This window comes from Micromesistius poutassou (assembly GCF_964030765.1).
Source record: "Micromesistius poutassou genome assembly, chromosome: 22".
NCBI classification, from domain to species: Eukaryota; Metazoa; Chordata; class Actinopteri; order Gadiformes; family Gadidae; genus Micromesistius; species Micromesistius poutassou.
This window is the reverse complement of record NC_140292.1, coordinates 5,257,716-5,282,926: the sequence shown is the minus strand read 5'-3', so window position 1 is coordinate 5,282,926 and position 25,211 is coordinate 5,257,716. Positions and strand designations below refer to the sequence as shown.

General features: G+C 40.5%; 2 protein-coding genes across 2 annotated transcripts; both read right to left on the bottom strand.

The window, feature by feature from the left end:
- Positions 1–1,842: 1,842 nt before the first annotated feature.
- Positions 1,843–15,650, bottom strand: scai (suppressor of cancer cell invasion). The gene is made up of 17 exons (XM_084486195.1): positions 15,433–15,650; positions 13,261–13,385; positions 12,366–12,461; positions 11,695–11,781; positions 10,756–10,854; positions 8,716–8,812; positions 8,048–8,146; positions 6,582–6,734; positions 6,118–6,219; positions 5,794–5,895; positions 5,325–5,403; positions 4,947–5,046; positions 3,699–3,780; positions 3,488–3,560; positions 3,139–3,312; positions 2,547–2,647; positions 1,843–2,014 (listed from the first exon to the last, which is right to left on the bottom strand). Exons 2-17 carry the CDS (start codon positions 13,365–13,367, stop codon positions 1,868–1,870), a joined length of 1,698 nt encoding a protein of 565 aa, XP_084342321.1. The 5' UTR covers positions 13,368–13,385; positions 15,433–15,650; the 3' UTR covers positions 1,843–1,867.
- Positions 15,651–17,469: 1,819 nt separating this feature from the next.
- LOC311367309 (serine/threonine-protein phosphatase 6 catalytic subunit) lies at positions 17,470–21,774 on the bottom strand. Its single transcript, XM_084486132.1, has 7 exons — positions 21,639–21,774; positions 20,293–20,388; positions 19,955–20,020; positions 19,619–19,760; positions 19,451–19,530; positions 19,032–19,241; positions 17,470–18,440 (listed from the first exon to the last, which is right to left on the bottom strand). Exons 1-7 carry the CDS (start codon positions 21,711–21,713, stop codon positions 18,192–18,194), a joined length of 918 nt encoding a protein of 305 aa, XP_084342258.1. The 5' UTR covers positions 21,714–21,774; the 3' UTR covers positions 17,470–18,191.
- Between the last annotated feature and the right edge of the window lie 3,437 nt (positions 21,775–25,211).

The window sequence follows — 25,211 nt, the reverse complement described above, 5'->3', positions numbered from 1 at the left end:
GCATGGGTCCATTTTCTCTCCGTTAGCCCCCCCCCCCCCCCGACAGCACAACAAACAAGATAATAATAATAATAATAATAAGTTCATAACTCGATAGAGTAAAGTGCGAGGCTACGATATCATAATCAGAATAACATTTGTAAACACAGAAAAAAAAACAGGAAAAAAAACTGGAAGTCGATATTACAATGTTTACCGTTTAACTAGTATAATATGTCGGTCATTAAAGACCAGTTTTCCCTCATCAGTTCTGGAATAGAGGAAACGGTGGTTGATATTTTTTGGAATGCTGGAATGTATGAATAGTAGATATATACACCGTATATCGCAAAACACCGTTGGGCCCTCATCAATGATCCCATTGCCCACTTCAACAAGGCCATTAAATATGATTCCACTTTTTTTTTCTTACAGACTCTTCACATTATAAACAAACACATACGTGCCAAAACAAGGTTTTGCAGAAGCTGTGCAAAATAGGGTAACATTCAAAATAAATAAATACTTTGTCGAAACACTAAACTAAAATAAACAACAAAAATAACAAATAAACATGTTACTTTAAAAACATTATTTGTAATTAACTCCAAAGCTACTTCTTTCGCAATTTTATCAGTTCATTGATTTGTTGAGGGAAATGCAACTTCTCTGCTTGATTCATAACCATCACTTGTACAGAATACTTGTATGGCTCCGATAAATGGACACATTCAAACACAGGTAATCTAGCAGAAAGAATTTGCTAAATTCTTTATATAATATTGAGATATGCTACTCTTGTTGGTTTCAACAGCACAGTAACTATTTTGTTTAAGAAGAGGCTTATCAATGGGGAAAATAATAAATAAATAATAGGAATGTCGCACAAAAAAAATCTATAAATATTCAGAGAAATGCCTACAGCAGTTCTATTGAGGGGGCTTTGGTCGGCAGGACCCTTAGCCCGGGAGGGAGAACACAATTGATATCTCTTCAAACTAAAAGTCAATATGCTACACTGCATGGAAATCAAAACATTGACAAACTTCTGCTACTCTCGTAACCCTAACTTATATTCACCAGAAAACCGCAAGCAATAGTTAAGGTTACTCTAAACTTGTAAACATTATGTGTCACCATTTCAGTGAGCCATCTCCTCAGTCGAAGCTCCAATCGCAAGTATGTACAATGACGACTCGGAGCTCAACCTGGTATTGATCGACCCACACTTAGCCTGTTGCTAACCTGCTCGGAAGGCGCGTTAGTGATAGATGAGTACGAAAAGCACCGTTTGTTTCCCTACAGAGTACAGGAGCTGTGACCTTCCCGTCACAGTGTGCTGCAACTGTGACGAATAGGAGGTATATACATACACATGCACTGATGAAAAATGTAGTTACAAAATGGGACTTATTTTTCCCCTCCCAGTCTAGTCCATTTGTCGGTCATCATGGGACCAATCTTCCAGAAGGTGTTTGAACACAAACCGGAGCTAGAGGACAAGATATAGTTGGAAACAAGTCATCTGGGTGGTTCTAGCTTATGTTGAGAATATTGCCGTACAAACACAGCAGAACCTAACAGTAGAAAATTATAGTTTGAACTAAATATCTGCTATAACCGGGGGGCCACTTTTTTGTTTACATCTTACAGTATTCACGTACTTAAGGGGTTTAAGACCGTCAAAGCTCAGTGTATACACACTATTTCAAACGCCATCGGATCTAGTTTCACTTAGACGTGGAAACGCCTGCAAAAAAAACGGATGCCAAACATAAAGCTGTGATTGGCCGATTGTTTTGATGTAAAGAAAATGGCAGCGGTGGTGGTGGTGGTGGGGGGGGGGGGGTATACTTGTGTCAGTCTGCCCTGGCGGGTAGACCTGAGTCTAGTAGCCCTCTAGTGAGTCATCCCAGAACAAGTTCTGCACGTCCAGCATGGCGGCCAGCTCCAGGACGTGCTTCTGCAGGACGCTGCTCTCCACCGTGTCCTGCTTGGGGAGCTCCGGGTAGGACTCTGGGAAGCTCCGGGACTCCTACACGCGCAGAGCAGGACACACACACACACACACACACACACACACACACACACACACACACACACACACACACACACACACACACACACACACACACACACACACACACACACACACACACACACACACACACACACACACAATATGGAGGCAGTTTCAGTGACCATTGTGTGGATAATCTTGTGCACGTGTCCATTATTGTAGCGATTTTTGCTTGTTCAAACCAAAGAAACATGCAAATTAAATCAATGTATAGTGAGGGGCATGATGCAGTGTTGAAAAACCCAATTGGGGCCTGACATGTAACACACACACACACCCCCCCACCCACACACACATATTTAATAACAAAATCAAATGACAAACAAAAGTCTATATAGCATCTTTAGAGTTGTTGATAAAAAGATTTGGCTGCACGTTCTATTTTTCTTCTTCTATGCATTGGAATCACGGTTTACCTGAGCTTATCCGAGATCAGTGTCAACAGAGTATGTCTCACACACAGTGTAGTGGCAGCCTGCAGACTTACTCTGAAGAGCTTGTGCAGCCTGAGTGTGGCGGAGCAGAACACGAAGCGGATGAGGATCAGCCGGAGGAACTCGTCTCCGTAGAACTGTAGAAAGGCTTGGTCTACGGAGGTCAAAGAGAGGGACGACACTGTGTTTCACTTGAGAATAGAAACTAGATCTTCTCAGGATTAACTTTTTACATTTTATCTGAGACCAAACAAGCATATCATTACTTGTGGGATTTTACATGCATAAATTGCCAATATATGAACAGGTATGAATTTAATGTGAAAAATTAGAACCTCCCCGACTCTCAGTTGCAGAGATATTTTTCCATTATATTTGACAGTTTTATCAGGAAAAAGGAAGCAAGTGACGTTTGTGCGCAGATAATGGCAAAAATGTCAGTTCTCTCTGGACTATGTATGATTATACGTTTGTTTCTGGTTGTTTTTGCCTCAATCCATGAGCTCGCACTCCAGTGCGATTCTCCAGCGGGCTGCAGTTCACTTACCGGCCAAACGGGGGCAGTAATGAGAAGGGATTGCTGATTCTTACAGAGTACATTTAGTTGTGATGATTTTTGGAAACACGGAGAACAAAAAAACATACCCATTGTCCTCGATCGCGTTATCATCTGACCGATGTCACGGTAGACCTTCCGGAGGAACTCTTGAGCCCTCTCCCATAGGCCACTCCGCACGCTGCTCAAGCCACACACTGAGAAGAACGCCAACAGGGGGCAGTAGAGGAACAGCGTGAAGAGACTGCCTCGTTGGGTCTGGTCTGAAACGGAACAATACCATGGCAACATACAATCAAAACCATCAACAGTCAGAAACAACCAATTCAATTAAGAACATTGAGGATTACTTTTTTATTTATTTTTTTACAAATTATTTCTGACAGCTCAAGCTCTGATCTAGGAACGGAAAACAATGGAATAATGTTAGTATTTCACCTTGTACACTCTTGGGATATGATGTTGGAGACATTAGACACACCAGAGGCTGGCCAAAAAGGTTGGTGAAGTTCTGTAAGAAAGATTTAATGACATTCTTTATAACAATAAACCACACATAACATTGTTTTTTTTATATTAAATATTAAACTTGGACTTTACACTTGAACTATTTTCTTGTGTATATTCCTTTCCCAGAAAAACGACTAACCTTAAATGCTGTACTGTTGGTTGAATCCACGATGACAAAAAGAGGCTTCCGGGTGAAAGGGAACAGGTCTCCAGGATGAAGGCTGATGAAGAGAAGCAGAGAAAAGAGACTTCAGTATCATACACTCACAGCCACAGTACATCCAGGTCTAGAGTAGACGATACTAGAACACAGTGAACCGTCTGCATTGTCCATAAAGCTGAATAAAAGCCGGAAACTCTGTGGCACTTTTGACTTCATTGAGTACTCTGTGGCACTGTATTATCAGGTACGCCTCGCCTGATTGTCAAAAACCGAATTGAATTCTTTGAAGGACACAAACGATGTGCTGCGAACACATTTTAAATGTGGCAATCTTCGCAATACAGCAGACTGTTAAAAAACAACACATGGATACAGGATTAATCAGACGTCCAAATGCATTATTTGTCATCAAATCAACAAATCAATAATGAAGCAAATGATGAAAATATAGGAATACTTTATTTATATCATATTTGTATATTTTCCAATCGTTTCATTGCAACCTATGTCAGGATTATGCATTAAATCCCAAAAGGACCTCAGAGCACACTAGGGCCACGGCACAATGGTTGTGAACCACTGCTTCATAGGTACCTTTGCACAGAGGCATCATCGGAGACTGTCGAGGCCATTGGATGAGTGAACTGACATACACTGACATACATTTGACGTCAATTGAAATACATTGACATACACTGACTTAAATCCAAATACATTGACGTCAATGGACATACACTGACGACGTCTGGAGATGACAGCTGGAGGCAGTGTCGCAAGAGCCAGCCTTTCCACACGGAAAGTCTGGGACACAATTTTGACCAACTGTCACTCTACTGTGCAGGTTTGACGGACTGTTGATGATAAATAGACTGCCTCCACCCCCGTCTGCAAGTCGCAGCAGATGGTGGGCGTGGTGATATGTGCTGAAGCGATCCAATCGACCACACTAGCCGGAGTATTAAAGTTCTGAATGTTCTAAGACGGCACGGAAACCCACCGCTTTTGCTACTCAAGCCCATTCCTGATCGAGGTGCAACATGAGGCGGTGATGTCCAGGGATGGTCCCACACACAAAGACTCGCAAACTTGTCGCTCACACATGCAATCCATTTGACCCATTGTACCGAGGAACAGTGTGGTAGGTCATGGAGAGTACAGCCCATAGTGACTGCTCCTAGGCTCTCTCTAGTGTGTCTCTCTAGTGTGAAGTACTAAAACCCTTACCAGTGCATTTCTTTCTGGGCCTGACTTTTCTTCTGCGCCGTCTCCCCGTTCACAACGTCTCGGTTCGTATTGGTCAGAACTCCTCCAAAATCATACGGACCTATACAAATGTTCAGAAAATATACTCGTCAAAACAATGACATGAAACTACAACAACAAACGAAATAGGTTGAACAATATTTATCTTTGTTTCGATTATATAAGTCATAAGTCAAATTATTGTTCTCAAATATTTTCCACTTTAATGTATTATTTATGGATGGATTATTTGGCTTCTGAATGTTATTGGGGAAAAAAGCGCAAACTATAAATTATATTTTAGATGTCTTTGTAGATCTAATGTAAAGAATCATTAAAAGACCAGGAAAATGAATTGACCTTCATAATCTGAACGGCCAGCAGGGAAGACTCCAGTAGCAGACAGGTACACCAGCAGAACGCTGTTTGCAGGCAGTTCCTACAAGACATGTTCAGAACACATTTAATATTATTTATTTAGTCGTTCAGCACATCCGTCGTTCACCAACGACGGATGTGCGCTTAACGGGTGCCAATACGAGTTGCAATGTTGTTGCAACTCACATCCCTTCATTAAAACACTTTGCCAGAATTTATTTAGAATAATAATAATATATTATTAAAAGCAAACAACATCTGCCGTTAATATATCATTCTGTTTCAGCATAAAATAAATGAATAAAGCAATAAGGTAATATAGCAGGAATATGAATGTAGAAATGGGCTCTGTAGACATTATTCCTGTCCTGTCTTCAGATGAAGTCCTCCATAAATAAAAGAAGGGTTTGAGGTCCATTTTATTTATGCATGACATAAAAAGGGTACTGACCTTAAAAGAGGCAGACAAGAAGGTAAAAAGCTGGCTGAAGGTTGGCTTGTATAGAAGATACTTGTGAGGGTTCTCTCGTTTCGCTGGCTTCTCATTTGGCTCCTAAAATTAAAACATGCCATGGATGTTATTGTAACGTTGTAAATGAAGTGTTGTAAAGTTTTGCTTCCACAGTGAATTATAGTTACAAGTTTTATGGTGACGGATAACATTGTCAAAGAGTGCTTGAATCCTTTCCAAATGTGGAGAATTCCTGATCCAAACTTAGTTGTGGTTGACAAGTTTCAACATGGTTGTACACTAATACAACGGCATTTCCCTCACCAGAGTGCCTTGTTTAGAAGTCTGTGTTGCCAGGTTCACTGGCTCCCGCTCAAGAGCTTGGAGCATGCGGAACATGTCGATGGTCAACTCACTGAACTTCACCTACACAAGCGTCACAAAATGAAAGAGAGAAGTTTAACGGACATGGTCGAAAACACTTCATTGGCAGAAGGAATATAGGATTTGAATTTGCGGCACAAATGTGTAGATGAGATTTCTAGATCTTTATGAATATGCATTGTTAACTTTAATTTAAAAATGGAACATATTAGGTACATGATTTAACAGTGATTGCCTCGATTTGATTTTCCCAAACAAATATCTTCACCCAATAGATTAGTATGTAGTGATTCCACAGGAAGACGCCTTGGGGTTGGGGAACACCTCAATAGCTAATGCTAAGCCCAGTACTCTCCCTGTGCCCGTGGGATAGAAATGTCCATTCAAAGTGAGTGCATCAAAACCTGGTTGTTACTGTTGCCGATGATTAGAGCATCTGCAAGGACCAGCTGCCCCACCACCATGCCCTGTTCCAGCGGGGGCACACACCCCTCCTGCAGCCGGTTGCTGTGGACCACCACCACGTTGTTGTCATTGACTACCATCACGGGATCCGCCTGGCAACCGCATACAAGGAAGAGACATATCAATGTAGCATCAATGGATGAAGATGTATCCTTATAATAATCTAGCACAGCCTGAACACTGAAGTCACTTGGACACTCGATGTCTATCATGTATGGCTGTATTAATGTACTGGTAGTTATAATAATGACTTTGAAGATGGATAAAGACTATTTGCAAGTCCTTCATGCTATGGCCCGGTTCCAGGAAAAAGTTGGACAAACTAACTCCTATCCTGACCATTACTTACATATTTCCCCATTGTTGATAATGTTTACATTTATATTTTTCATGTGAAAGTGGCCCGTTTCAAAACCAAAACACATCTCAGTGGATCGTGAAGGCCAACATTTAAATTCTTAGATATATTGTTTCTTTCATTCCTAGTTCTATTACTCTCTCAAATCCAATAGCCAGCCTTATACCTCTTCTATTTCTATAATTTGCTGCTGTAAGACCTGCATAATCCTCACGGGATAAACAGAGTTGATCTTATCTTATTGTTTAACATATTGGAGAACATACTGCTGAATGGGATGCACTGGTTGGATTCAGCTAGGACCTCTGCAGCTTCCACAGTCCTCTAGACTAGAGGTCACATGGTGTCACCGCAAATTCCATGCCGCCATCTTGGTTATTTTTCACGTTTATTGTCTGCTTGTTCTAGAATTATTGAAAGAACTTGCGGGACGGTGCTGCTTGAACTTTAATGGAACTTCAGATGACTTGATTGAAACCCTCCGCTCACAACACCAGCTGTTGCCAGAGGTACACGAGGAGAACGTTCACATGCAGGACGTGATGAACCTTGATGCCAGCCACTGATTTACTCTGATATGAATGCACTGACGTTATTTGTGTCATTTATACATGGGAGATGCCAAGTCTTTATTTATTTTTTAAAGCAAAGAGGGTAAAAGCTTCTACTGTCAGCTTGGAACATCTACAGTGCAATAGCCTGTCAGAATGGTATAGTTTGGGCCGCACACATCACAACATGAACTCTTCATAAATGTTTGATGGAGAGTTGGACTTTTTGTTTAGGTCACATGACCTCTTTCAGCAATGCAAGTCTCGTCATGGTGACCAGAACCAGAACCAGTCCAGAACCCCAAAACGCAAATCTCAACCAGCTAAATCTCGTCCAAATAATGTCTGACTACATCCATCTCGATAAGATCTGAGTCATGCCAGATTCTTCTTCTTTTTGTGTCTTTGAAGCTGGCAGGTTATATGATAGTTTCCCATTTCATCATGCCAGATGACCAGCTGTAGCTACGAGTGTCGGCCTTAACGATGGACTTACCTCCACGAAAGCGGCCACCTCTTGTAAAACCAAGTTCCATTCCAACTGGTCCTCTGTGTTGAATCTCTGCGTGTAGTCCTCGATCTCCTCAGACAGCTCCTGCGGGTGGCAGGGACAGGGGCGAGGGCGCTTTAGATGCACGTACGCCCGTCAACCAAACAGTACATACAGTACCACACATTGGTGTGGGTTTAAAACATTTAAATACTGTCCGAGAACCATAAGTCGTCGGTTCCAGCTGGAATTACTGACGACTGGTGGTCGTCAATGCATCTAGGTTTACATCAAAGGACATTGTGGCATGTGGCGGCATTTGGCTCAGGAGGTAAAGCGGATTGGCTGGCAACATTGGCTTGCCAGTTCGAGTGTCGAGGTGTCCCTGAGCAAGACACCTCACCCTAATTGCTCCCGACGAGCTGGCTGTCGCCTTGCATGGTTGACACCGCCATCGGTGTGCGATTGTGCATGAATGGGTGATTGTTAGGCCATATTGTAAAGCGCTTCGGGTGGCCACTGGTTAGAAAAGCGCTACATAAATGCAGTCCATTTACAATTTACCATTGTTCAAAGAACGGTAGAGCAACAGGTGACGGCTGGAGTCGGTTGTCATAGTAACAGTTGGGTTCAACGTCACACCATGCTGTAGAATGAAGACATTTCCTCCGTACCTTTACCAACACTTTCACCAGGTCCATCTTGTTCAGCAGTAAGCATACGACGATGTAGCGGGCATAATACCGGAGCTTCTTCACAACCAATTCTGGCCTAACAAATGAGAAAGAAAAATTTTACTTGAACAATCAGGCAAATTCATTCACATTCATGTATGACATAGACTTTTGCCCAATACTAATATCAATGCATGCATTCCTTTGTTTTATTGGCTTTTATTTTATCTTTTATGGAGATGTTAACCCAGTCACCATCACTGATGTGTCTAAGTGCATCAATAGATGTACTGTATATTAACTAACCCAGTCCCAAAAGTATCCTAATAGTGCTTCACTTGATATTTGGTCATTATCTTGCAACAAGTGGTCTCCCACCTGCATGGGCATGTGTCGGACACAGTTTGACTAAGACCTTCAACCTGCTACTTGAAGGCGATGACACACGCACGACGTCCAGCACTAGTAAGTGTGGCCTCTGGTGATGCAGGCAGAAACAATGGTTTCCTGCCTCCCAGCAGTGGTGGATTGTCTACTTTACCATAGTCAAGAATAGTTGACTTTACTGCTTACATTATGAATAATCTATTTATGAATAGAGTGAACCCAACCAGGGCTTGATATTAATGACAATGAGAGCTGTGTTTTTCCTGTTTATACCACAGCATTGTTAATATTTGATCCTGATTGGTTCATTATGTTACATGGGTGTGCATTATTTTAAAATAACAGTACACTTTTGCCTTTTAACAGTAAATGTTCACATTTTTTTCTAGTAATCCAACATTGGCTACAACGGTCAAATATAACTATTGCCCAGGTATTGATCTGTACAGCTCAATAATATACTCAATAATATTTTAATTCAAGCTTATAAAATGATAAAAACCCAACAGTATTAGAGATGAAAGTCTAATATATATATTCACAGTTTGTCAAATGTTCTATCAAACGCACACCTGTGACCACATAACAACTCATTTTAATTATTAACGCACTGCCAATCACAGTATGCTAGCCTGTGTTGCTTGGCAACCATTTTTCCGTCTTGAAGAACTATATTGCTTGGCGGAATTAGGGTGATTTGTATTCAATAGATTATTGCATTTAATGTTGCTGAGAGTATATATTTTTAAATCTTACTAGGTAGTCTATAGCTTGAGCAACCGTTGTATAAAAGCATTAAGACACTTGAGGCCAGTGAAGTGCCGAAAAGAAAAATCTTTGTCAACCGCAGCTTCTTGTGGCTTATTGCTTAAGTAATGCATTGTGTTTAATGCACAAATATAAAATCTGCTTTGAATTGTTACTACTACAGATTCATACGTTCTCAGTTCTATAACGATGGGCCCAAACATGTTCATGGAGAAAGCTGTGATCGAAATGTGTCCAGTGACACCTCGAGTCATTAGTGACAACTGTGATGCCAACACAAGTCATTAGGCAGCCTGTGAGTAACGCCAGTGGAAGCAGATGCCATTTGAGTCAGAGCTGCTGGTGAAAGTCTCACTTCAACACAGTACTTTTGACTGTGGCTGTGCATGTAAGAATACTTGGTTGTTGTTGTTGTACTGTGGCCCTGAGAGCTCAATGCACTGCAACTTCATAAAGCACAAGAAAATTAAAACAAAAAAACATCATCAACACATCAGTAGTAAACAAACAAATGTGCAAATTTGGACCGCACAAGACATTACAGAAACACGCCGCCAAATACACCCAACAACCGACAGAAGCGTTACCAAGTGTTGTGATGTGAGTGTTGTTTGCAGAAAGTCTTCTAAATGCTGCACATGTGTTGTCAAATTGAAGAAGATGATTTTTTAATTTGCTAGTGTTTTGTGTATTGCCATGTGTATTCTTTAGTTGCAGTGCATTGAGATCTCAGGGCCACCGTGGTGTTGGTATGTGGAAATAACAACGCACATATTGGTAATAATTAAAAATTGCACCCATTTTAATTATAAATGTTTCAATTGCTAAAATAAATTAATCCAAGTGAATTTCGGTTTGTCATTGGTTTCCACGTGTTGGACTTACCGGTCTTCTTTGTTGACCTGAAAGTAATAGGAGCGCTGCCGGATGGCGGAGTAGAAGGAGAACGCCTCATTCAGGTAACTGGTTTCTGAGGTACGAAGGCTGCCAAGCAGGATTGGAGAGAGAGATGCTTGTTTTTATTTGTGGAATGGTTGGTTTTGAATTCAGTGTGTGTTAAAGGAACTGACAGCAAACCCATCTGGACTGATATTTGAGATGACATAATAAGACTAATAAGTCTTATTTTGTTAGAAATACAGAGAAGGATACAAAAAAACACTTCTGTATGGAAATATGTAATGTACCAAAAAACCCAGTGACTAACTCTTTATTCCCCGATGTTCCATTGCAAAGGACCATTTTTAGATTGAAGAATTTCTATACAATGAAAATTTCAATTTGGTAAATGGTTAATCTAAAGCAACTGAATGAGTGGATTAGTGAAGGAACATGAAGAAAGTGAATGAGATTACAGAGTTAGTTAGTTCAAGCAAAGGTTTTGAAGGCAAAAAAACAACAACAATGTTTTTTAAGGCTGCAATTGCATGCAATTTGGATACGACCCACTTGGTGTTTACTGCCATGTTTACTCTCGATAGCTCAGGATACTGGCATGTATGCTCCCTTGTACAACACTTCATCTTCACATTATAAAGAGCACCAGATGTCCCTGGATTAGGGACTTTTGGCAGACTGGGCTCAAAATCACAGAAAATGCATGCACTGGTGTAGAGACCCGCAGTGTACCTACGCGGGCTAATGTAGGCTATGCAGATTTTTAAAAAGTATAGTGCCGTGAAGTAATACAAGTAGTAATAAATATTTCTATTTGTTTTTAGAGATGTACCCCCTTCACTGCTGCTTTGTAAATATCACAATGCTTTGAGGACAACGGACGGACAACACAGGTTTATAAATAATTCAACATTAGAGATTCCTTACTAGTAGTGGTAGTACAGCTGGCCGATTTTGGACGCCACCTCCCCAATCTGCCATCTCTTCAAGCCATACCGACTGTCCAGGACCTGCCTGTCCATAGACCAACAATGAGAATGAGGACACCGAAATGCTCACACAGTATCGAAAGGCTGAGCTCCATGGAACCATCGTTAGTTGATTGTTTTTATTTTTGTCACATAGTTATGACTTACTGGGAATGTAATTTATCTTGTATTTATTTTTTTCATATGGTACCATTACTGGATTACTTGATTGCCTTTATTGATCCGAGTAGGTATACTTTCTATTCTGTTTTTTTCATTGTAGTTTAAATGTGATGATTTGGGTATGCATTGTCATCTGCAAACATCTTCTCAGTCTTTTGACTTAGTTGGCTTTACTCCTTCAGAATTGTAATCCGGTCCAGTTTGATTAGTGTGACATATATAGAATAGAAGTAGAGTGGTACAGTGAGTGCATAAAAAATCTCTGAAACCACTCCATGGAAAACTGTCTATTATAAGCAGTGTGCTCATTTTGATGCGTGGGCACTGGGGTGGAGTTTAACTGTGTTTTTGGTTTTAAACCAGACCCCCTGAGCATGACTTCCGGCATACAATCCCACTTGGAACAGGACTACAGTACAGAACCACAAATGATGAGTTAAAAGTGACCTGTGTTGCTGTTGAAATTTCCACAACTTCGTGTACACATCAAAGGTCCGTCCGAAGTAGGACTGCCATTGTTTGTGGCCGTATTGCGGAAGATCCCTGTGACAAAACAAACGAGATAGGAATACATGTTGAGTCAAATGACAGAATGCTGCTATTCATCATGCTATTCAGAATACTGTGAATACAATACCATTGAATATAGAATAGACAGTAACCTATTGAAGTCACCCAGACATTTTCAAAGCTCTGACTTATAGTCCCTCTGTGTGACCTTGTATACAAAAACCTCTACGAGGAAGAGTCAACAACTCTCTAGGTAACAACCCTTTCATGAAACCTAATTCAAACATTCAGATGGTTCAAACAAATAAAGCCTGAACCGGGTCATTTTTCTGGTAATTCAATCTAAATAAATGTTGATGGTCATTATCTGCATGGTCATTAAATTATCTTGCAGTCCCATAGCGCAACTGGTAGCGCAGCTGGTAGTGCAACTTGTAGCGCACAGCATTAACGCTGCCAGGGTCAGGGGTTTGCTTCCTTCTGGGGACCCCCCCATCATGCATACATGATTCATTCAGTGGATGCATCATGAATGGATGCATCCACTGTATCGTAAGATGCTTTGGGTGAAAGCATTTGTATAAAGACTGAAATATGACACCCAAATGTAATGCTAGATCAACAACTACATTTTGAGGAATCTACAAAATATTTATATACAAAAACATATACAGCCATACGCTGATTGTTTTCTGTTAATTTTAAGTCTATCAAAAAGGATGTCACTTGATATCAGAGTAACATATTCAAGACTTTTAATGTTTGTTTCAATTGGTTTTTAATGACATGGTGTTTTTGCATGGCAGATAAGAATAATGGAAGTAACACCGACCTAAGTCCATTGAAGAGCTGTTTGGACTTGTCCAAAAGATAGCAGAAATCTGTGACCGTCTTCCTTTCACCTAATGGGATATCATCCTCAACCTCAGCTCCAGTCATGACAGTCTATTTTCACACCTGACAAAAAGGAAACATAGAAAACAACATGAACTATATTGCCTATCGCCATTGCCATGATTGCATTAAACCAGATGCTTAGCAATTAGCAGCAATTACTAATTAGGCCTACATGTACGCAACATTAACTTAATAGTCTTATAGCAACTTCACATAATAACAAGTGTACTCTTATCACATATTTTAAATGTCATGTTAACACTTTACAATAAGGGTACATTAATTAACATTATCTAAAATATTCACAAGCATTATTATATAGCATTAGCATAGCAGTTAGGAGGTTTGGGGTCACCCTATTGAATATTGAAATGTATACATTTATATGTTGTTAACATGAACACCCTCAGTAAACATGAACACCATTAGTAAATGATTACTTGACACATTAGTTAAGTGGTAATTAACTGTTTGTTTATGCTTATTACAGACAAAGCTAATGTTAATTATCATTCCCTTAATGTAAAGTGTTAACCATTTTTGTATGTACAAATCCATGTATGCGATAGAAGCTTACAAGTCAAAAATTACTTGAGTGCGACAATAAGTGTCTCTTACAGAAAGCGAGGTGGAATGCATACATTCATCAACCCAATATAGGCAGGGCAGGATGCTAAATTGTTGGCGCCCTAATTAGGCCCAGAAAGTACAGAAAAGAAGACAGTGTGAAGAAACCTGCGTCACATTGTCACCTCTTTTAGGTTGACCTCAGATGCCCTAGATTACACATTTCACTGTAGCTCTAACTCGCCGTCCGCTCGAATGGATATGCAATCAGGTCAAGAAACCCCATCGTTTCATCTTAAATACCTAGGCACTGGAAACTTGAATAGATTTGGATGGCATTACATAATAGGACTATTGGAGAGATGCTATATTAGAGGGACCAATATGATGAAGGTGGAGAATTTCACTTTACTCAATTTTACAATGTGAACTGGTTAAGAAAACATTTAAGTTCATAAAAAATTATTCTCAAAGTCTCAAATGAAGTCCTATGTCCGGTAATGATGTTGTATAGATACATCCCTGAGCTTAAAGCAATGAGTCACAGAATATCAAAAAAAATATATGCGTGTATCCAACACGCAGGCTGACACTCATTATCACATTATTAATTGTGGATGCTACCGCTTCTCATTTACTGTTGTTGTCATCAGTTTGGGGTCCTTAAGAAATATACCAGAATGCCCACAGGTTTTACCAGTATAAAGAGGTTTTGCTCATTCACGGATTTGTACAATTACATATTCAGATTTTAAATAAATCTTTTTTCGTTTCTTAATGAGTGACTGAATCACGTCATTAAAGATCATTGCAAAGGACATGTTACACATCACATTACCCCCAATGATGCTCAAAACAATAAAATAATTTGCACTTTAGTTTCATATCTTTCTGAGAACAGATCTCTGATATCATAGTTATAGTAACGATTGATAACATTAGTAGTTACTACTAGTACCAATAAGGAACGTTGTCCAGTCCAGTTGTGGGCTACGTCCTTTCATTATTCATTCATCTTTTCGGTCTATGTGAATGCTGAGCGGATTTTTACACACTTTGTACAAAAAGCGTTTTGCCAAATAGCAAAATATTTTCCGACTTAGTATGCAAAAAGTAATACAACTATACAACAAGATCTCTACATATCTCTATAATGTCGATTGGATTTGAATAACAATGGATTTTGCCAGTAGCTTCATTGCATGACAATGAATGGGTTCGTTTGCCAGCGTCTCCATCAGCCATGCCTATTTCGCGGTAACATTACAATTTGTACTGCAGTGTTCACCAATTAAGCACTAGTGAACACAGGATGGAAGAATTAATAAGAGACAGCACTGGCATCCCACTTTCTTTTTGTCTCAGTCACTGAGCTTCGACCGCATCAAAAGCGCATAAATCTGAAACACTGAAATCAACCTGCAGTGAAGAGAATAAAACGCTGGTCATACATCGTTGACCGCACACAGCTTATGGTTATTTGTCATGTAGTTACTAATGGATCTGCTATATTAACCGGGTCTGCTTTTGAAATCCTTACCTCGCTAGCCTGCTAACGTTAACGAACCGAAACGGGTCCTTCTCAGAAAATTGTACAAAAGCTGCGCCGAGCTTTACCGATGGTGTGTAACATTCTTGAAATCCACCCTATGGCTAAACAGTTAACCTTGGTGGATAACGAATTGTCGTTATCCGATAAATGCATATGATTTTTGCCTTATGCAATTATTGTCCTCTGATAATGTCAAAGCCGAGACCGCTGCCGCTGAACGACTGTGAGGTGGTCTCCAGTCTCCACCGTAGACTGCTCGGCTCTCCACTAGACTCCACGCAAACTGCCCAACTGCTTCCGGGTTGAGTCGTTTTACGCAAGCCAGGCTCGAGCCATTGATAATCGTGACGGGAGAATGGACGGTTGGCTCCATCCCAAATCCATACCTTCGGAATTTCCTAACAGACACGTTTTTTTTCTGGAGAGCCCGTAACACTGGGCAACGTTTCTTTATAGTGTATTATCAATACAAAAATAGACAAAATCTGCCAGAGACACATATAAAGTACATTTCAAATGAGGCGGTAATTGACGGCGTACAAAATAATGGTTAATTATCATAAATACATTATTTTTGACGAGTATGGGCTTTACCACCTCTGCTAACCTTTACAAAGCATAAACCCTTTACACAAAATTACATATTTAATTTTTGATTTTCTTTCTGTAGCCTAGTTTGGTAGGTACATGCATGGCATTTCACATTTGTTAATAAGATAGAGCATACATTTATGTTCCATTTATATGTAGTAGTAGACCGACAGCAAAAATGGGAAATTGACTAACTAATGCCGCTTTTCCACCGCCAGTACCTACTCGACTCGACTCGACTCGCCACGCCTTATTTGCGTTTCCATTGGCAAAAAAAGTACCTGGTACCTAGTACCGGGTACTTTTTTTTAGTACTACCTCCGTCGAGGTTCCATGCCAGCGGAGTAGGTACTTTTGTGTGACGTAAACAGGCTGCTGGTAACTGATTGGCCAGCGGCTGTAAATGGGAATATTCACTCAAGTTAAGTTGTGTCCGGCGTGGTTGGAGTCCACGAACCCGCTCCCGAGGGGGACACTGATCAGCGTTTCGCCGTGTGTGTCGCTCCTTTCCCGGGGCTAGTTAGGCTGCGCGTCGTTATGTGTGTCGGGCGTGGTTGTGTGTGTCCGGCGTGGCTGGAGTCCACGGACCGGCGTTTCGCTGTTTCGTTTCAGTGTCGTTCCTTTCCTATAGGGCTCGAGTTTCGCCTCTATCAACGTTACCGTATGACAACAATAGACGCGCAGTCATTGCGCTTTTTATTTTATTTTATTTCCCATCATAACCTTTCCCGGGAATCAGGAAATAGTCTTGATCAGATTCAGATTTCCCGGGAATCGCGTCTCCCGTGATTAAAACCTAATGACGACCCGCCCATGGTGGAGAGGTTCTTTTCTACGACCCGCCCACATTGAAGAGGTACTTTTTTAGATGGAAACGCAACCAAACCGAGTTGAGTCGAGGCGAGTCGAGTCGAGTCGAGTTGGTACTGGCGGTGGAAAAGCGGCATAGTACTCGCCGATAATGGCACGGTGTGGTTGGGATTAGTGTGGACCTCGCTTTTTCACATATTCATAATCTTTCCTAACTTTCTTAACATTAATCCCTAACCTAGTTCTATTTAAATTATTTTGGTTATCTGTGCAATCTAATACAAATAAATTCCTAATTCATACACTATTGTATGTTTTACTTGACTTCAACTTGAAGAGCAACCTTAAATAAGTTATAATTATTTGAAATATTCAGTGCCATCAACTGAATACAGCATAGCAGTTCCCATTTTAATTAAGTAACAGTTTATTACAATTAAAATAACATGAATTTTTTGTGAATGAATAAAATACGATGCCAAGATATTTGTGCAGTAAACTAAATCTAACCTTAACCTATGGTACTTTCCAATTGCAAATACAATAAAATGTTGATTTATATAAGCACACCACTGTTTATACACAAAGGAACAGGGGATAAAGAGCAGAGGAAACTCCAAAAAATATTGTCTGTACATGTATGATTTATTTTGTGAATAAAATGAATCAAAGTAATATCTGTATATGATTATAGTGACTCAAGTAGAACACATTAAATAAAAAGAAAACAAACTCTTTGAAGGCATGTTGTAGTAGCTTTGTTTCTTCCTTTTTGCCCAACTACTAAAAACATTGTCATTACAGTAATACATTTCCTCCCTTTTAAGACACATTTAGTTTAATGCTAAGTTCTTAAAACGTCACCATCAAATTAAACCAGTAAAATTATGGAGGTCACAAAAACAAGAAACAATTCTTCTTTGCATGTCCGTAAACTGTAAAATAATTTATAACGGGGAGTGATTAAGTAACTTCAAGTACAAATTTCCACTTGAATGTTAACCAATGTTTGACAAAGAAATGATACCATGAACATATTTGTTAGCATATTGCCAATAGATGTCGAATAAGAATTACAAGTACCTTAATAGGGGAGACATTTTATTGTACTGCAACCTGTGTGTTGACCACAGCCTAAAAGAAGCATCAGAAATATGAAAACCTGATGCATTGACCCAATGGCTACATAAAAGTAATTTAAACTCTGTTGCATATAAATGAATTTGGTCTAAGCTGAATCAACATAATGGGGTTGGGCAGAGGTCATGTTTACTTTCAGCAAGAGAAAAGAACCCAAAAAAATAAACACTTTGGAGAATAGAGGAAAAACTAAATGGTCTCCTAAATTAGAGAAAGTACGGGGTTGTTGTTCGAGGTGGTATGACCCGCTCAGAGTCCGGTACAGCCCGGAAGAGCTTTGGCTCTCGCCTGTTCACGTCCTTAAACACCATGATGGAAGCAATGTTTCCACAGCGGTAGCAGTAGTTGGGGGCGGACCATACCGTGACCAGCTTCTCATCGAACATGAACTTGTAGCCCTCGTGAACGAGCTGATGGGCGCGACAGATGAGCTTCAGGTTGTTGATGTGAACAAACTGTGGAGGGGAAAGAGGTCGGGACAGCATTTCAATACAAAGGACAGGTTGGTTGTCGTTTAGTTTTTCAGCCTGAACCCTACTTAAAACAAGTCCCTTCAACCCAAAGCTTCCATTAAGTCCCAGTATGAAGAGATGGTGTAATTGTATCAGACAATTGAACAATTGGTCTACATTGTGTGTGGTTTCTTTATTAATTTCAGTCAATTTTAAACTAATGCTGCAACACAATTGCCAGCAATTATTGTTTTTTTCTCATGAAGTTAGCCAAAGTCTTCCTGTTGTTTATAGCCAAGATATAATTTTTATTAATATTAAGGAGCCTTTTTTTTTGGGGGGGGGGGGGGGGCCTTTAAACATATTTGTATAGAATAAATGATATATTCCTCTGAAGCACATCACTTCAATCATGTAATGCACTTGTATATTGAATACAAAGGATCAACTAAGGCATAACAGACCACATGTGAGCAACAATTTTGTGCAGCAGGGTTGTACCCTTTTTAAAATAGTTGGATTTCAATAAGTGGGTTTGGCTGTGCATAGCAATGAATGACAGGAAACCAACTGCAAACGGTCTTAGGCCTTTACCTCGTTCGTAACCTTGGAGCCAAACAGCCAGCCGGCACCTCGGGGACTGATGGCCCAGGTGTCCACGTCCTCTGGGTCGGACCAGACCAGGTCACAGAAGGCCCCTTTGTGAGGAATCTCCTGGTTGCGTTCAATAGTGCGGATCTGGTCCAAGGTCTTGATGTCAGGAGACAGGCCACCGTGAACGCACAGGATCTGCTCATCTATCAACTGGAGGGAAAAAATAGTTAGTTACGATCATCTTATTATGTCTACACATAAATATTGAAACAATTCAACAGAGCTATTGTTAACAATTAAATAAAATATTTTTTGGGCCAAATATATTAATAAAAAGGTATTTAAGTTAAAGACTGGATTGGGATTTAGTATATTTATTTAATGTATTTTTATTTAATGTGTGTCTCGGGTCAACTCACAGCTGCCACAGTTAGCATGTCAAACACTTTTGTGCAATATCGCCATGCGTTCGCGTTTCCATATTTTGTTTGGCACTCATCTGAAAATGTAGAACAGAAATGAAATGTGACTACAAAAATATTTTAACACAATAAGAAGTAGCAAACTGTATCAAATGTTAGACTCACCATAAAATCCATACACTTGCGTTATCTGCCTGCTCTCATGGTTCCCCCGGAGGAGAGTGATGCAGTCTGGCCACTTTGCTTTCAAGGCCAGCAGATACGTAAACGTTTCCAAGCTGTAATAGCCTCTGTCCACAAAATCTCCCTTTGAAAGAAAAGAGATGGATTCAATCCACGGATGTACAGAACATTTCCCAAATCCGACAATTGATTGGATGCATCAAAAATGAAAGCCATAAAATGTATCATGCAAATAAAAGTAAGATATGCGAGAGGCATTTGCATACCATTCTTACTAATTATAATCATCACTTGAGAGATGACCATCTCAACACTCACCATGAAAATGTAATTTGTGTCTGGAACTTGTCCTCCAGTCCTGAACAGCTCACAGAGGTCATAAAACTAGGTGTGAAATGAAGAACAATGGGTTTATTTTGAGTCAAAAAAAAATAATTATAAATAAGGTACCAATTATGCATTTTAAATGACTTTATATATGGTTAGCAATAGCATGTACATGAGAATATTACATTTAACGATAGAAAAGAAAGGATCAAATACCATCAAAAATGGCTAAATGCTTAAGTGCGAAAACTGGGGCTTTAAATATAAATAAAGAGAAACTATAAACTGTATTTGTATGCAAGTTATAAAAAAATCAAAAGCTGCATTACCTGGCCATGAATATCGCCGCAAACGGTAACAGGCGTAGAAACCGGTTGGACATTAGACTCTTCAAGCAGCAAGTCACATACATAGTCACACAGTCGCTGAAAAGTACAACAGCAGAAATTCCTTATGATGATTTACACAAATCCACAAACTAATTTTCATGGACAATGCAGCAGAACCATGAAATAACAGGAAAGACAGTTTCTAGAACGTTTTAAGATGGTTCACTGTTCACTCAAAAACGTACAGTGGGACCAATGCTCCCACCTGTCAAAGTGAGTAGTGCGCTGGATAACCGTAAACAACATTCTTCACGTTGGTTTGTGTCACATGAAAGTAACCATATGCTTTCACAATAGATTAATCCTCTTTGACTATTTAAAAGACAGGACAAAAGACTCCTTTCTTTAGATCTATTCATGTTAAAATATACATACTTAATGACAGCATGATATCATGTCACACTTATTAGACAGTTCTAGTTTAAAATGTAATATTTTATCGTATAAAATTGCAAGCATAATTTATTAAAATGCCTTGGATTTTGTTTTGTTTAGACTTGTTCTCGCTTTCTACAATGACACCAAAGATGCCACTTTCATCAACTAGTCGCCAAGTTGAATGAAGCATAAATTCCAAATAATTCAACAGCTCAACCGAATGGGTGGAGATCAATATCCTAACCCATTAGGTTTAAACTGGTGAAGCCATTAACGTTGCCGAGCTATGTTTCCATATATTCACACTACAAGTGGTGGTCGTCCTCGACTGAACAGTTTACACTACATTCACTCATGTGTTTCCCCTCACTGGACGCCAGCTGGGTTTCTCCGTACCGACATTGCAACACAGAAGGAAGTAGCGATCAGGGCACCGATGCTTGATGATATAACGAAAGTCTACACCAACACGTCCAAGGGATCATCGTCACGTATATAGCTACACTGAGTTGATTTGAAATGCTAGATTTAATTATTGAGACTATACCAAATCTCTATACAATCTGCAATGTGCAAGTATATGTGAATCACATCATTGATCATTGGTCTGTATGGAAATGAAGCGGCCTAACAGTTAGCTCTAACGTCTCCTTCTTTGCTAGCTAGCTCATTTCGCCTGTTTCCTCAATATCAGCCCCGTCTGTCTATATCGGCAAAATTCAAGTCAATAGTAATTATTTTACTCCGGGATATCAAAACAATTCTCATTATTTTCATCAACTAAAATGTTTCGTTAATTGAAGTGAACAACTAACAAGACAATTTAGCTATCTTAAGTTGCTCTGCGATTTCAAATGTAAGGGAGACGTACTGTTGGCAGCCGACTATAACCTGCTTCAGTCACTCACCTTAAGATCATTTTCTGGCAAGTACTTGCAGTGTCTTGCTATTTCTACATACTTATCCAAATCTAAGGGCGCCATAACTATAGCAAATAGCCTATGTACTTGGTTGCGTTCTAGCGCCCTGGTGCTAGTTATTTTTCTTCTTCAGCGCTTGTTCTTCTTTACGTTTTACTATAGCGCCACCCGCCATAAGGCGGTATACTGCCCCCCGCCGTTGTGTTGGCGTAATGTACTATACCAGTGGTTCTCAAACTTTTTACCATGAGTACCACCTTAGAAATGATTTGGCTCTCCAAGTACCACCGGAATTAAAATAAAGTTTACAAAGAAGGCATTAATATTAATAATATGATTTATTATTCACATAACTTTACTTGACTGAACAACCAATATGTAAACTCATGTATTGTATTTAAACACTTGCAACGAGACAATACTAACAACAGGTCAGAATATAATGTTTAGGTTTGAAGGAGAATGTAGCCTACTCAGGCACAAATTGAAAATTAAGAATAGTAGGCCCTACTGTGACCTTCTCAAAGTAATCCTGGGGAATGTACCCATAAGAATAAAAATAAAAAAGAAATTGGTAATGGCGACTCTGGGCCTATCATGCTTAGTGAGAGGGGTGTGCGTGGCTCTGTGAACAGAGTTCTGTGATGTCTGGGTCGATTGAGGTTAGCTTTAGCCTCAGACTTGGTTCATGATGTTGTGTCAATAAGCTCCACCTGTGTTGCGCAACTTTACCGTGCATTCACGTCGCAGCCGCGATTGCATTTGGATCACGGCAGTGTTTCCCACAGACCAGTAGCAATGTGTGGCGGATTTGTTGACGGGGGGGGGGGGGGGGGGGGGGGGGGGGCATTATCGTTAATAGAAAATGCGGATCATTTTCTTTCTCGTGTGTCTCGTTTTTCGCCCGTGCCTAAACCCGCCACTGCTTATAATGCTAAAGCCCAGTTCAGACCAAAGATTCGCGACGCAAAGATAAGATTCTGCTTGCAACTCGCAACTCCTTGCGACGAGACGGGCTGAGACGTTCTAAAAACTGGGCAGTTCACACTGCTGCACCGGGCGGCGATTAGTTTTATTTTGGTTGAGAGTAGGCTAGAGTTGCTGTGTTTCGCCATTCTCCACTACTTCTGCATTGTAGTAATTCGCTGGAGCTTAGTTTGTTTAGATCCCGCTAGTTGGGTACATTGCATTCTTTCGTAGTAGCGACTTCTCGACTGCAAGGGAAGCTCGGCTTCACCTAAAATTTCGAAAATTAAATAGTCAGATATATACTGTTGTTAACATTTCATTGATTAAAAATGTGTTAGAACACGTCCATCTCGAAGACGAATCCGTTCAGAATCAGCTGCTTATCGCAGGTCGACTGACTCGATTTCCTTCTCATACACTTACGTGTTTAATTTGCGTGTGTTTACTGTTTAGACAGATGGGCGCGCACACACACACGCGCACCAAGCATCACCCGCATTCATTCTTCAACACTCACTCGCGGTAAAACTAGCCTATAAATCCCCGTTGCGCATGGAACTGCCACATTGGCAGTGTTTGTTTCACAAAAAAATAAACCATTATAAGCAACGAGTGAACTTAATAAGCGGTCGAAATATTTTTTTCAACCACCGCCTCTTTCCCTTGACGGTGCGCAAAGCCCGCACGGCGCACACAGACAGGTAGCAAAAAGCAAAGCAGTCTCAGCATAAACACACAGTTGTGCGTTAAATTTGTCCATCGGGGAACACGTCAATTCCTCTAATGCTGACGTTTAAAATATATCAGCACCTATTTACCTTGATCTTCAGCTGTAGCCTTGCTGAACTCCCTGCATCCTCGCTGTCATTTTGTTTCATTTTGTATGGCGGTCTTATTATGGTAAACTAGCTCATTGGTGAACACTAAAGCCTAAAGAAAGACAGGTCCATAGCTGAAAAATACAAAAATAAAAATAATGCGTGCCAAGCAGTAGACCTAGTTGGTCTTAAAGGGGGGGAAAGCAAGTTCAAGTTTAACATCGATTTGCAGTGATCACTTGGCTGAAGGGTTTTATATGCCTATTCATTACATAATTATTCTTATTCTGCTTTTTTAAATACATAAATGAAAGGCTTGCGGTTTATCCATGATGCAGCCTATGCGGGAAATTACGGTAGGCCCCGACAGGGCGAACCGGACCCCGACTTGAAGCGGCGGTGTCTTCTCCCTTAAGGGGCTTATTTTAGATAATAACCGGCGACGTTCTGTAGGCTACATTATTACACGGCTACTTGCCGAAACGAAAAAATAACTTCACACGGTGTGTGAAGTTGTGTGAACCACGTGACTCCTCATTCTCAATTTGAAAATGAGGAGTCACGTGGTTTTTGGGGAGGGGAGGGGAGGGGTTTGAGCCCATCCGCCATGCTGGTAGCACGGTTGCCAGGAGAAACGTTGTCAGAGCGGCAAACAGACAGATGAGGAAACATAGACGCAGAGACGCAGGAGAAATTACGATAGAAATAAATGGAGAAGAATAAGGCGAAGGAAAAGGGTCCTTACAGGAACAAACTCACTACCAGCGCCAAGCAGAGGTATGAGGAGAAGCTGTCAGACTTAAACAACGTCGACCCATACGAGCTACCTGCAGCAGAATGGGACAGAGACCTGGACCTTTAACCACCTTGCACATATATGGACATAGTGAACTACTTGGTTTTTGGCATCAGTCAATATACGATGCAAGAATTTAAAAGCCATAAATCGCTAGAAAGCTATGAGACATTCTGCTGTGGTTGGGTGCAAGACCTGGAGTGGCCATCTACAAGCCTCCAAACGCTCAAAACACTGTTGTACTGGCAAAGGTAAGTTGCTTCACCTTTTGAGTTTTATGCTAATACTAATGTGTTGTGAATACATTGCGTTGACCAAAGTGACAAAGTAATTTACCGCGATTGTTTCGTAGACACAAGATTGTAACGAGGTGTTCCATGCGCACAAACGTTAGATTAACTTCCCACATGTTTTGCAGCTTGTTATGCTAATTTGATTTTAGCCCAATGAAACATACTAGGCATTGTGTGTTGGGGGCTTCGAAGTAGACAAACCAGTTCTGGTTAGGCTAGGGTAGTTAATGGTCTGGTTAGACTAAAGCAAGCCATTAACGGTGTGAATGAAAGGTCTGTGAGATTCAGGCTGCAGACAAATGTAAATCTGGAAAGCTGCATACAAATGGAAATGGGGGTCTAGACTAGGCTGTAACTTAAAATAAAATGTGTCCCTTGTCTTCCAAGGCTTTTTACTGTTTCTCTAATTTATTTACCTCTTGTATCTAACAGGTCATGCATTCACGACGGCTCTGCGAGCCTCCACTCACCCCATGGGTCATCCTCACACCATCGGGGCAAGTGTGTTCGGCCCACTGTACATGCATGGCTGGTGTAGCGGAGTCGTGCACCCATGTCGGAGCCCTGCTGTTTATGGTCGATGCCTGTGTATGGTTAAAGGAGAAGGCCACAGTCACAGACGAACCGGCCTACTGGAAGCTGCCAAGCAGCATCAACAAGGTCCTGCCAGAGGTTGGCCAACACA

Excerpts from the sequence above, each read along its gene's own strand:
- LOC311367309 (XM_084486132.1), bottom strand. The coding sequence starts at position 21,713 with ATGGCGCCCTTAGATTTGGATAAGTATGTAGAAATAGCAAGACACTGC. Across the intron at positions 20,389-21,638 it reads TGCCAGAAAATGATCTTAAG|CGACTGTGTGACTATGTATG; the intron begins GTGAGTGACTGA and ends TGTACTTTTCAG. Across the intron at positions 19,242-19,450 it reads ACATGCTAACTGTGGCAGCT|TTGATAGATGAGCAGATCCT; the intron begins GTGAGTTGACCC and ends TTTTCCCTCCAG.
- scai (XM_084486195.1), bottom strand. The coding sequence starts at position 13,367 with ATGACTGGAGCTGAGGTTGAGGATGATATCCCATTAGGTGAAAGGAAG. Across the intron at positions 3,313-3,487 it reads ATATCCCAAGAGTGTACAAG|ACCAGACCCAACGAGGCAGT; the intron begins GTGAAATACTAA and ends GTTCCGTTTCAG. Across the intron at positions 2,015-2,546 it reads GGCTGCACAAGCTCTTCAGA|GAGTCCCGGAGCTTCCCAGA; the intron begins GTAAGTCTGCAG and ends CTGCGCGTGTAG.